We start from the raw sequence: 12,614 nt of genomic DNA on the forward strand, positions 1-12,614 counted from the left end.
GTGCTTCAGTTTTCTCATTTTTCAGAAAGATATGCTAATTAGAACCTCTCTCCTGGGACCTTTGTTTATAAAAGATCGTGTAAGGAGTCAGCAAAAGGTAGCTGTTATCTCACCTTAAAACTGAGACTGCTGCCACTAGAACAATTTTTTAATAGAGATTTTATTAGTTATGGACACAGTAATGCATTCTATGAAGCTGGTCTGGAGATCAGGATGCTTAAAAATCACGTGTGAATATCCCTGAATGTCTACAATATATAACAACTACTGTAGTCAGTTTGAAGTGTTCTAAAATGAATGAGACAAACTCTGCTGTCACAGAGCTAGTGATTGTGAAAAGTGGAAGAAAGCCCACGTATCACAGGAAGGGAAACTGGAGAAGTGGGCTTACTTTATGCTTCTTAGGTGCCTTGATGATTTTTTATATATTTTATACTTAGTTGCTGGTGTTGTTCAGTCACTAAGTCATATTTGGCTATTTGAGACTCCATGGACTACAGCATGCCAGGCTCCTCTGTCCTTCACTATCTCCTAGAGTTTGCTCAGACTCATGTCTGAGTTGGTGATGCTTTCTAACGATCTCATCCTCTTATAATTAGTTGTACCAATAATCCAAATCAAACTCTGTTAATTAGGTAATTATGGGTTCACCAAGCAGAGGTAAGAGTTTTTATATATGAAAATTCTTGGTCTTAGCTCTATCTCCCAGTCAAAATCAGTAACTCTCATCTGGCTTAGTTTATCCACACTTAGAAACCAGAAGATCTATGATCATGAAAATATAGGGTACAGGTGAACCCAGACCAGAACTGAAATATCAGTGACTATGTTATGTGCCCAAATCATTTTCTCTATGGTGTATTTAATTCCCATATGAATAATTTCAGGGGTAGGAAAAGTGTTTACAGAGATTAATCAACTTCCAAATTGTGAGTTGCTACTAGTTGGAGGGAGCCATGATACAATCATAGAGTTTATACATTTTTAAAAATAGTTCCTCTTCTAACTTTTTGTATTTTCATTTTCTTTTTCCTCAATATTTTTACATAACTGGCTACTTGCCCATAACTGAAAAGTCACATCCTCAAAGAGATCTTTGACCACTCTGTGTGCAGCCTGCCTCTTCTTATTTCTGTGTTTATCAGCATGCTCCATTTTCATCTCACAGTAGTTCCATTCCCTAAATTGTCTCATTTCTGTATTTTTCATTCACTCCTTTTCAAAAAGAATCAATTATGATGCAAACCAAAATCTTGTGTAGCTTGTTCAATTTCATATTACAAAACTTAGACTACTTCTAGATATAATAATAAATAAAAATATAATATAGCAAATATATTTGACATAACATTGGTTTTGATGTTTGTAAATGAATTATTATAAGCAATTATAACTACAGCCCATTTTATGTCATAATATTCCCTTCAAGCAATGTTATTATGGGGATCTTAAATTCCCAAGATGATGTTAATCCTACAGATGCATCCCTAAGTACTCAGAGCAGTTTACTTCTCAGAAGACTTATCTGGGGAAGTGTATTAAACAGAGAAAACATTCCTTGTGGACATTTTAATTGTAATGACATTGAATTTGAAAATAAATAATTAGACATATAATGGATTGTTGCTGAAAAGCAGTAGAATCTGAAATAAGACAATAATTTTAAAAGCATGGCACCTGAATTTTATTTTATATATATATAATTTATCTATTGATATAATTTTGATATGGTGATTGAACCACTTGCGGTTTACTTTTCTGAGATAACTGTTAAACTGATACAGTCTGTGTTGTTAAATACTGCTTACCTCATCCTGCAAGCAGCAGTAATCAAGCAAGTGAAATATATAGCTAAATAAAATAAAACATGACTAGGATTTTCATAAGTTGAAAGCTTTTTATATCATATGCTGGCATAGTGTATAAAAGTATGTCAATGACTAGATTGTAAGACCAAGGTTTAAGACAATCATCCCGTAAAATTGCATAGATAAGAAGATATCTTCTGGACTTCCCTGGTGGCTCAGTGGATAAGAATATGCCTACCAATGTAGGGGACATAAGTTCGATCCCTGGTTGGAGGAAGATTCCACATGCCATGGAGCAACTAAGCCCGAGAGCCACAACTACTGAGCCTGCACTCTAGAACCTGTGAGCCACAACTATTTAAGCCTGCTCACCTAGAGTCAGTGCTCCACAACAGGAGAAGCCACTGCAGTGAGAAGCCCACACACCCAACCAAGAGGAGCCAAGCACAGCCAAAAATAAACAAACAAATACATTTTTAAAAAGGATATCTTCCAAGTCATAGGGAAATGAGTAAGTTAATATTACATGTGCATTTGTATTAATATAGACAATGACAGGCAACCATCATACACAAAAATAGTATTCAATGGAATTTCAATGATTCACTCTTATTACTTCCCTGTTCAGCACAAAGTGGTTGTCTGACCTTATTGAATATTTACATTTATGAGTCTCAAGTCATTTCCTATAAGACAATATGTTGAAATGGATTTGGTCATTCTCTGATGACTCTCAGTCTAGCTTTACTTCTATTAGCACTCTATGATGTTAGCATCATTGAAATAATTTAGCAAAAATAAGTGTCTAATACTAGTAGTATATGAATGTAATTGTCTGTTTTAGAGTTAAGAAACTAATAAATATTGTAATAATTACCTATAAGTCCTATTAAAGGAAATAAATGTGATTATATACTCATATTAAACTTTGTGCAAAGTCTACATTGATTTTTATATTATTTGAACTAGAATACTGATAAACATGACTCAAAATTTTCAAGAATAAAATAAATCCATTTGTTTCTTTTAATTTGTCCATAGGCACTGCAGACTGGGTCTAAGTGAAGGCAATGCCAAATTTCACAGATGTGACAGAATTTGTTCTTCTGGGGTTGACCAGTCATCAGGAGCTTCAAGTTCTCTTTTTTGTGGTGTTTCTAGTAGTTTACATGATCACTCTGATAGGGAACATTGGTATGATTATTTTGATCAGCATCAGCCTCCAGCTTCAGAGCTCCATGTACTTTTTCTTGAGTCATTTGTCTTTTGTGGATGTGTGGTTCTCTTCCAATGTCACTCTGAAGATGCTGGAAAACTTACTATCAGACAAAAACCATTTCCTATGTGGGGTGTTTGGTGCAGTGTTACTTCTTCACAGCCCTTGTCCACGTGGAAGTATATATCTTGGCTGTGATGGCCTTTGATCGCTACATGGCCATCTGCAACCCTCTGCTTTATGGCAGTAAAATGTCCAGGACTGTCTGTGCTCATCTCATCTCTGTGACATACATCTATGGGTTCTCTGTTAGCCTAATCTGCACACTGTGGACATATGGCCTGTACTTCTGTGGAAACTTTGAAATCAACCACTTCTATTGTGCTGACCCTCCTCTTATCAAGATTGCCTGTGGAGGGGTCCACATTAAAGAATGCACCATGATTGTTATTGCTGGGATTAATTTCACATATTCCCTCTCAGTGGTTCTCATTTCCTATACCCTCATCATAGCAGCTGTGCTGCACATGCGCTCTGCCGATGGCAGGAGGAAGGCATTCTCCACGTGTGGGTCCCACCTGACAGCTGTTACCATGTTTTATGGGACTCTCCTCTTCATGTATCTCAGGAGGCCCACTGAAGAGTCTGTGGAGCAGGGGAAGATGGTGGCTGTGTTTTACCCCACAGTGATTCCCATGCTGAATCCCATGATCTACAGTTTGAGGAACAAAGATGTGAAAGAGGCGGTCAACAAAGCAATCATCAAGGCAAACTTGAGGCAGTGAACCTGCAGTACATAATTCCGTGTATGCCACTTCCTGTTATAAATGTCCAGGCATATAAATAACCCTGTTTAAAATAGACTGTATACAGGCAACACTTAAATATACTAAGAGGTCCAGTCTAACACAGTGATGGTTTACCCCATGAATGGACTCTCAGGACTAAGCCTCCTTTATCTACATATGCAAACATACTAACCCTGACCTATTACTGTTAGTCACAGTGTATGTAAAATTGTGCTAAGTGTAGTCATCAGATAACTCATAAATACATTTGGATAAGCACATGTTAATTTGGAGGTATCTTTGTAAGAGTTGAATATGCTTTCTTAGGATATTTTCTATATATAATTGCTTTTCACTTGTTTTATAAGTAATATATAATTTCATGAGAAAAAATTAAGACTTCATCACTTTTCCATGAATATAAAAGTTGGTGGATCCTCATGAAAAAAAAGTTGAATCACGTTCATACATGGGATTCTTGGCTGAAGGACAAAAATTCAATTTGGGCCAGAGATGAGGCAATGATCGCTCATGTTATTTGTGTAATAAAGTTTTATAAAGTATAAAGGAATATGCTTTGTTAGGATAAGGGGGCAGAAAGAGTACCCGTTTGCTAGTGTTAACTATATATATATTTGCTTTTGGAGGTTGTTTTATAAGTAATATATAATTTCATGAGAAAAAATTAAGACTTCATCACTTTTCCATGAATATAAAAGTTGGTGGATCCTCATTTACCAAAAAAGCTTTCAATAACATTCATACATGCATGGACTTTTGAAAACAAAAATGTATTCAGAATCTTCAACTAGTGTCATGAATCAATCAGAAGGTTAACTCTCAGTATGTATTGCTCTATAATTAACAGTATTTGTATTTCAAACAATCTGTTGACTCACCGTAATTCTACTCTTTGGTTTGGATTTTGGCTAGTTGTTTTTCTCTTCATTAATTTAAATAGGTGAAAAATTTATGAGTAAAGCCTATCATGTCCTTCTCATAGTTTAAAAAAATGAAGCAATATGGATTTTTGTCATTTAAAATCTAACTTTTGATCAGAAGAATGTCCTGTTAAACATTTGATTGCTATGATGAAGGTATTGTTTGATTCCAAATTCTTGTCACTAACATTACATTCTTAGGTCTGTATTTAGCTCCTTAAGTCAAGCTTTTAATAACTAGAGTGGATCAACCAGATAAGAATCTGTGTAAAACCAAATGTCATTGCACTAGACATGTGTTAAAATGTGATCAGCACAGCTCAAACTGGTATCCATTGGGATCTGATTACATGTTTACAATTCAATTTATGTTGATTGGTGTCCACTTAATCTACCTTCATTCTTAATATAAGTGGAATACATTTTTTGTCCTTGTTGACTCTTGCTAATAATACCAGCATAAAAGCAAATCAGAAGCAGAAGTAATTTCTCATGAATGAGTTTATTCTTGTTTAAGGGCTAATCCAATTAAAAGGGGTGCACAATTGAACATGTGTAGAAAGACTCTGAGAAGTAACATTTACTTGTGGTAGTATCACTGGAAAGATGGATTCATTTAAGCACAGAAAGTATTGTTACTCAGGCTAATTTACTAATTGCCCACAAGCCACATTCCCTCAGATTGGTTCTGAGAAAAAGCAGATGGTGGGAGGAGAGTTCTTTTTCATAACTTTAGGTTCTGAGCAGGAAGAAAAAGTACTATTTGATTAGTATTGGAAACTACATTAACAAAGGTTTTTTTTTTTTTTTTTAATGTTTTCAAATCACCCAAGTTTGCTTCTAACAAGTTGGTGTCAAGTATGAAATGATAGGCTGCTCAAGAAACAATCGTACTGACAGAGATCATTATAACTTGACCCTTTAAGATCACATTTTCTGTGATCCTTATGGCAGACATATTCCTCAGTGTCCATTATTTTATGTTTTATTTTATAAGTAAAACATTTGTCATCCAGCTGTTCACCACCATTCCCATTGCCCCTTGTCAGTGGGATACATAATGTTGTCAAGTCTTGGCAATGAGCCATCAGTAGAAAGTGGTGCCTGAAACCTAAAGATCACCTTCTCTATGTTAAAGCCATTAGATATGGACTTTTTTCTCTTCCTTCCCACTTGAAAATGTTGCCACTGAAATGATCACTTTTTAGACAAAGATGGAAACCACATATTGAGGGTCTAATTGCCTTTCCCAAACCCCTTAACTCATACTGCTGCCTGAGAAAGGAATAAATTATTTATTAAGTCACTGCATCTTGGGAGTTCACTTAGCTATAGTGCTATATTTGCTCTTATAATACTTTCCATAAACATATCCTTGGCACTTCACCTCTGCATCTTACCACTCACTAGGACAATTTTTACCTGAGAATGATCAAGTCTCTTCAGAAACTATTCTGGTATTGAGAGAAGGGCATCTTGTCTTCTGTCTTAACCAGAAGGAGAAAAACTCAAGGTTCTGATCTATATTAGATATTAGGTTATATATCCCTTTGTCCTAACTACTTGATGAGTCCTTGGGCTTGTTATGACCTTTAAGACTCCAGTTGTCACATTAACTGGTTTTGGATCCCTTTTGACCCATCATCTAGGCCATTTTGCTAGCCTTTTTAGGTATTTACAAGTCTCTTTCTTAAGCTTAGGAAATCTCAGCTATTTTTTGTCTGCACTGTGCTTGCAGGTGTAGATAAGGTGTGTTTTCACCATACATTTGAGCCAGCACATCTTTAACTGTCCTTACTTATTAGTGGGGCTTCCCCAATGGCTCAGCAGCAAAGAATCATCTGCAAGGCAAGAGACATGATTTCAATCCCTGGGGGAACATCCCCTGGAGAAGGAAATGGCAACCTACTCCAGTATTCTTGCCTGGAAAACCCCATGGACAGAGGAGCCTGGTGGGTTACAGTCCATAGGGTCACACAGAGTCTGAACACAACTGAGCATGCACACACTTACATGCACTTATTATGAGTGAAATTGTTCCCCCAGAAGATGTGTTAAGTTCCTAACCTGAAGAACTTCAGAGTTTGGTTATAGGATCATTGGGTTATAGGGTCATTATTTGGATATGGGGTCCAAATAAGATGCAGTTGTTGATATGAAGTCATACTGAAGTAAGGTGGAACGTTAATCCAGTGTGAGTGATGTCCTTACAAGAATGAAGAAATTTGGACACAGATGTAGAGGGAAGATGACCATGAGAAGACAGCAGAGACTGGAAAGATGCTTACAAGACAAGGAATGCCTGGGACCATGAGCAGCTGGAAAAAACAAGGAAGGAACCTCCCCTAGAGCTTCACAGAGAGCCTGGTTCCACCAATACCTTGACTTCAGACTTGTAGGCTCCAGAACTGTGAGAAAATAAATTTTTGTTGTTCTGAGTCAGTGAGTGTGTGGTACTTTGTTAACACAGGCTGATGAAACTAATATATTTCTTTACAGTAATTTTTAAAAGTTAGAACTTGGGTTTCACTTTAGTTTTTCTTAGTCTCCCAGGCTATCATCCTTTCTGCTCTAGGAGCTCTTCAAATGTATCTGAAGTTTCTTTGGTAAACCTGTGGTTTTGCAGCAACCTCCCCTGAATCCAGTGTGCTACCCAGAAGGGGCACCAGATTCCTTTTGAAAGATTCACTGACCTTTAAACCCTTCTCACATTGCCAATCTCAGGTTCAGCCCTTACTCTGTAGTTTACTATAGAAGCTCACTGCTGTGCTTTTAACTATTTAAATTATACTTTTGGAATTATTTAAAAAATAGCAACAACAAAGATGTTCTCCTCTCTTGAGTTTTATCTTTGGCAATTGACAGTCATGATTCCCAAGATTAATTTCTCTGCAACTGTGCTCCCTGACCCCAAAAGAAGTTGATTTAAGAACTTGAAAATCAGGATTGCAATTCATTGCTTCTCTTCAGAATTTGTACAGTTTACATCCACTTAGAACACCTTGTTGCTGCTTTAATAATGGTGTTGAGGTTAGGTGAGGCATAAATTAAAATAAAGTTTAATATAAATAATTTAACATGGCAATATTGATGTCTTCACATAAATGTGAAATCTAATTTAACAATGAAATGTTTACTAAGATAACTTGGATAAAATAAGCTAAACTGTTTCTAAATAACTTATACAATCAATTTTTTGCCAGTATTTTCCAAAATAGCAGACTATTCAGCATATTCAGGAATGTTTTTGATTTTGCCCTATGAGAATAGCTCACAATATCACCCACATGGTAGACACCAAACATTTGAATCTGAATTAAAAAAAAAATTCCAGTTGATGGTTTAAGTGGGTCTTAGATTGCATCACTTTACAACCACCCCAACATAGAACAATATTCCTGACATCTGACAGCAACCACGTTTATAACTTGGTTTTAAACTACCACTTCCTGTCAAACCATTGTAATTTCTTCAAATCCCTAAAATATAAAAGGATCTTAAGCTTTGCTGAGGGAATATAGGGGTATGTCTGCATTTTTGTTTTGATACAGAAAAAGAGAGTATGACTTTCCAAAAGCTGACCCTGATTTCCAGATCTGCATGTCGAAAAATGACATCTTTTCAAACAACATGAGAACCATTGAATTACAGAGAGTGACTGACAGTGAATCTAGTGGGAGTCAGAAGCAGAGAGGAATGATTTTTAGCAGACAGGGTGCAGTTGAGGAACAGCTACTGCCTGGAATGACATGGGGATGGAAAAGAAATTTACTTTACCATCTCCCTTTTTCTGTCTCTACAATGTATAAAATAGAAAGATTTTTGAAAGCAGTGGCTAAATCTTATTATCAGTTAAATAGGAACTATCCAGGTCAAAGCCATCAAATGTCACATATGCAAATAGTAGCAATTTGTTTTTGCCATGACAGCCATCTCATCCTCTGTTAATTTCTTCTCCTCCTGTGCCAATCCCTCCCAAAATCAGAGTCTTTTTAAGAACTCTTCACAGGATTGGCCAAAGTACTGGAGTTTCAGCTTTGTAACATTTACATCCAAAGAAATCCCAGGGCTGATCTCCTTTAAGAATGGACTGGGTTATCCCTGAGCAGTCAATTAACTCTCAAAGTCTTCTCCAAACCATTTAACATCAACTCCTCAGCGCTCAGCTTTCTTCACAGTAAATGTCAAATCCATAATTTAACAATGAAAAACCATGTTTGACTAACATACGTTTGTTAAAATAATGTCTCTGTTTTAAAATATACAATCAATTTTGGCCAGTATTTTCTTCAAATAAGTGTCTTTCAATTTCAGGGCTGCAGTTTTATCTGCAGTGATTTTAGCTCAAAATATACTAAATGTCTGACACTGTTTGAATCTGTTTAAAAAAAAATTTCCAGTTGATGGGACCAGAGGCCATGATTGCATTTCTGAATGTTGAGCTTTAACATAACAATATTCCTGACATCTGACTTTCACCTTTTTTTAACTTGGTTTTAATTCCTCTTCACTTTCTGTCAAACCATTGTAATTTCATCTGCAAATATAAAAAATATTGAAGTTGCTGAGGGAATCTTGATTCCAGCATTTTTGTTTTGATACAGAAAGCATTTCTTTCCAAAAGTGACTCTGATTAAGTTAAATAAACAGGGTGACAATATACATCTTTTCAAACAACTTTTTCCTATTTGGAACCAGTCTGTTGTTCCATGTCCAGTTCTAACTGTTTCAGAAGCAGACCTGCACACAAATTGCTTTTAGAGACAGGTCAGGTGGTGAGGAATTCTATCTCTTTGGAATGACAGTTTATTGGATGGACACAGTCAAACCACCTGCCATAGTCAATAAAATGATAAAATAGATGTTTTTCTAGAACTCTCTTTATTTTTTAAATGATCCAGCAGATGTTGTAAAATTTGGTCTCTGTTTCCTCTACCTTTTGCAAAACCAGCTTTGTTAAAGGATGTTCATTATAGTTCACATAAACCTTTTATCTGAGGCCTATAAATTATATGAAAAATAGAACTCATGTGCAAAGTCATTTTGCTCATATAAAAATGGTAAAAATAAAATTAACCTATCAAAGATAATAAAAACAACATATCTGCATGAGGCATAGCTCCAAGACAGTTAGTGTTACAAGTTACATTCTAATGTTTATTAGAGACAGGAAATAACATTTTTCAAAGGCTTTCCTCAAGGCATTTTTTACTTCTTGATTCCTCAGGCTGTATATCATGGGATTCAACATAGGAATGACTATTTTGTAGAAGACAGAGGCCATTTTGTCTGTGTCAAGGGAATGGTTTGATTTGGGCTGCAGATACATGAAGATCAGAGTCCTGTAGAATATAGTGACAGCAATCAGATGAGAACCACAGGTTGAGAATGCTTTGTGCCTCCCCTCTTCAGATTGGATTCTCAGGATGGTAGCCACAATGTATAAGTAAGAAATAAGGACGTGGTCAAAGAGCTGATCATGTTGAATTCAGCAAAAATAAAAATCAAGATCTCTTTGAGGCTGGTATCTGAGCAGGCAAGGGCCATCAAAGGGACATCATCACAATAGAAGTGATTAATAACATTGGAACCATAGTAGATCAATCAAAAAGTAACAACTGTGTGGAAGAAAGCAACAGAAAAGCTGCATAAGTAAGGGTCTGCTACCAGTTGCATGCACACCTTTTGGGACATGATCACCAAGTACAGAAGAGGATTGCAGATGACCACATAGCAGTCATAAGCCATTAGTGCAAGAAGGAACATCTCCAAAATCAAGAAGTTCAGGAGAAAGCCTAGCTGTGCACACATTCATAGAAAGATATTGACCTGTGCTTAGTCATGAGGGTCTCCAGGAACTTTGGGGCTATTGATGAAGAGTAACAAAAGTCTACAAAGGCCAGATTACTGAAAATGCATGGGTGTGTGAAGGTGAGGATCCAACCGGATTAAAGAAATCATGCCAATGTTTCCCATCAGAGTTAGAGAATATACCACTAAAATGAGAAGAAAGAGAAGGATTTCAGTCTCTCTCTGGACTGAAAAACCCTAAAGAATGAATTCCATCACCCTAGTAATATTCTCTTCAATCATTTGTTCTAGTCTCCGAACTGCTGAAAAGAGACACGTTAAAGACAGATAAATTATCAGGAGTAAGGAATTGTCATCAGATGCCAAAACGTGTGTTTAAACTTGAGAAATTATTACTCATTGAAATAGAATAAGTGAAGTCGCTCAGTCATGTCTGACCCTTTGCAACCCCATGGACTGTAGCCTACCAGGCTCCTCCATCCATCGGATTTTCCAGGCAAGAGTACTGGAGTGGGTTGCCATTTCCTTCTCCAGGGGATCTTCCTGACCCAGGGATTGAACCCAGGTCTCCCACCTTGCAGGCAGATGCTTTACCATCTGAGCCACCAGGGAAGTTCCCCAGAAGTTCTGAAGCAAAATATCAGAACAAATAAATATATCCCCTCTCAAATTCTCCTGTTTAACTATTTATAATTTTCTGAAGCCAAAAATTGAGGTTTAATAAAAATAATGTTTATAAATATATGTAATATTTTAAGTTTAGATTATTTTAGTTATATTAAATAATAGAATAAAGAATATTTTTTTATATATCCTGCTCCCATATTTACTTCTCAGTGGAGTAAAACTTAAATATATAACATTTTATCTGTTTTAATAGACATTTATTTTAACAAATGTACATTATGCTAAATATAATACAAAGCTAAACAGGATATTCAATGGATAAAAAAGTGGAAGAAATTAAATATTTTTATTTGTCAATTAGACAAATTTTGGATTCATATGTAATTTATTCATTTTCAAATACTACTTTCTAAAAGTGAAAAAGTATACTTGTAGTTAGAGTTAGAATACATATATGTTAAAAAGTAGAGTTCTTTATAATCATTTACTCAATGGACATGAGTTTGAGCAATCTCTGGGGGACAGTGAAGGACAGGGAAGGCTGGCATGCTGCAGCCCATGGGGTCACAAAGAGCCAGACAAGACTGAGTGAGTGAGCAGCAACAAATAGCTTTACATTAATTATTTTCAACACATAATCAGGAATACTTTCTAAATTATTGGACAAATTTTTAGTGTAGCAATAGCAAGCACACTTGCTTGTGAATGGTAGCCATCTCTTTGACAAGAGAAATAGCAATTATGTGTAATGGTACTCCTATCATGATGTTCAACTTGCATGATGTGGTTTTTGAGAATTCTATGCCTCTTTCCACTTCTGAGGCTAAGGAAGATAACTAGCTAACTTTAATTTCAAGAGTAAATTTAAAAAAAAAAAAAAAAATCTCACCATATAAAATTAAAATGAAGTATGCAAAATAGAAAGAGTAACCCCTGACTTTTCCCCTAAATATTTTACCCAAAGGGAAGTTTCATTTTTTGTTGTTGCTGTTTTTTAAGAAGTTACTGTGAGTGGTCAGAAAATGTGCCCTTTTAGTTTTTCCTCCTCTTTATATTGACTCAGCTTGATGTGATGACTTGTACCTAACGTGTTTTCCAGGAAAAAAATAAATAAATAAAACGCATGCACCTATGTGTGTGTGTGTATAAATATATGTATATATATATATATGTGTGTGTGTGTGTGTATGTGTTAAGTCACTTCAGTTGTGTCTGACTCTATGTGACACTATGGATTGTAGTCTGCAAGGGTCTGCTGTCCACAGGATTCTCCAGGCAATAATACTTCAGTGGTTTTCTGTGCCCTCCTCCAGGGAATCTTCCCAACCCAGCAATCGAACCTTTATCTTCTTTGGCTCCTGCACTGCAGGCAGATTCTTTACCGCTGAGCCACTAGAGAAGCCCATACATACATACATATATG

The 12,614-nt window shown here is 36.0% G+C and overlaps 1 protein-coding gene and 1 pseudogene across 1 annotated transcript; one reads left to right on the forward strand and one right to left on the reverse strand.

Annotated features, from left to right (window-relative positions):
- The first annotated feature begins 2,225 nt into the window (after nucleotides 1–2,225).
- Nucleotides 2,226–4,247, forward strand: LOC102278586 (olfactory receptor 5M9-like). The gene is given in 2 exon segments (XM_014482889.2): nucleotides 2,226–3,135; nucleotides 3,137–4,247. Coding segments are annotated over 2 exon segments (930 nt in total). The 5' UTR covers nucleotides 2,226–2,878; the 3' UTR covers nucleotides 3,810–4,247.
- Nucleotides 4,248–4,466: 219 nt separating this feature from the next.
- LOC102282119 (olfactory receptor 8U3-like) lies at nucleotides 4,467–10,846 on the reverse strand (annotated as a pseudogene).
- Nucleotides 10,847–12,614: the final 1,768 nt, after the last annotated feature.

This window comes from Bos mutus, chromosome 19, assembly GCF_027580195.1.
Source record: "Bos mutus isolate GX-2022 chromosome 19, NWIPB_WYAK_1.1, whole genome shotgun sequence".
In the NCBI taxonomy this organism is placed as follows: domain Eukaryota; kingdom Metazoa; phylum Chordata; class Mammalia; order Artiodactyla; family Bovidae; genus Bos; species Bos mutus.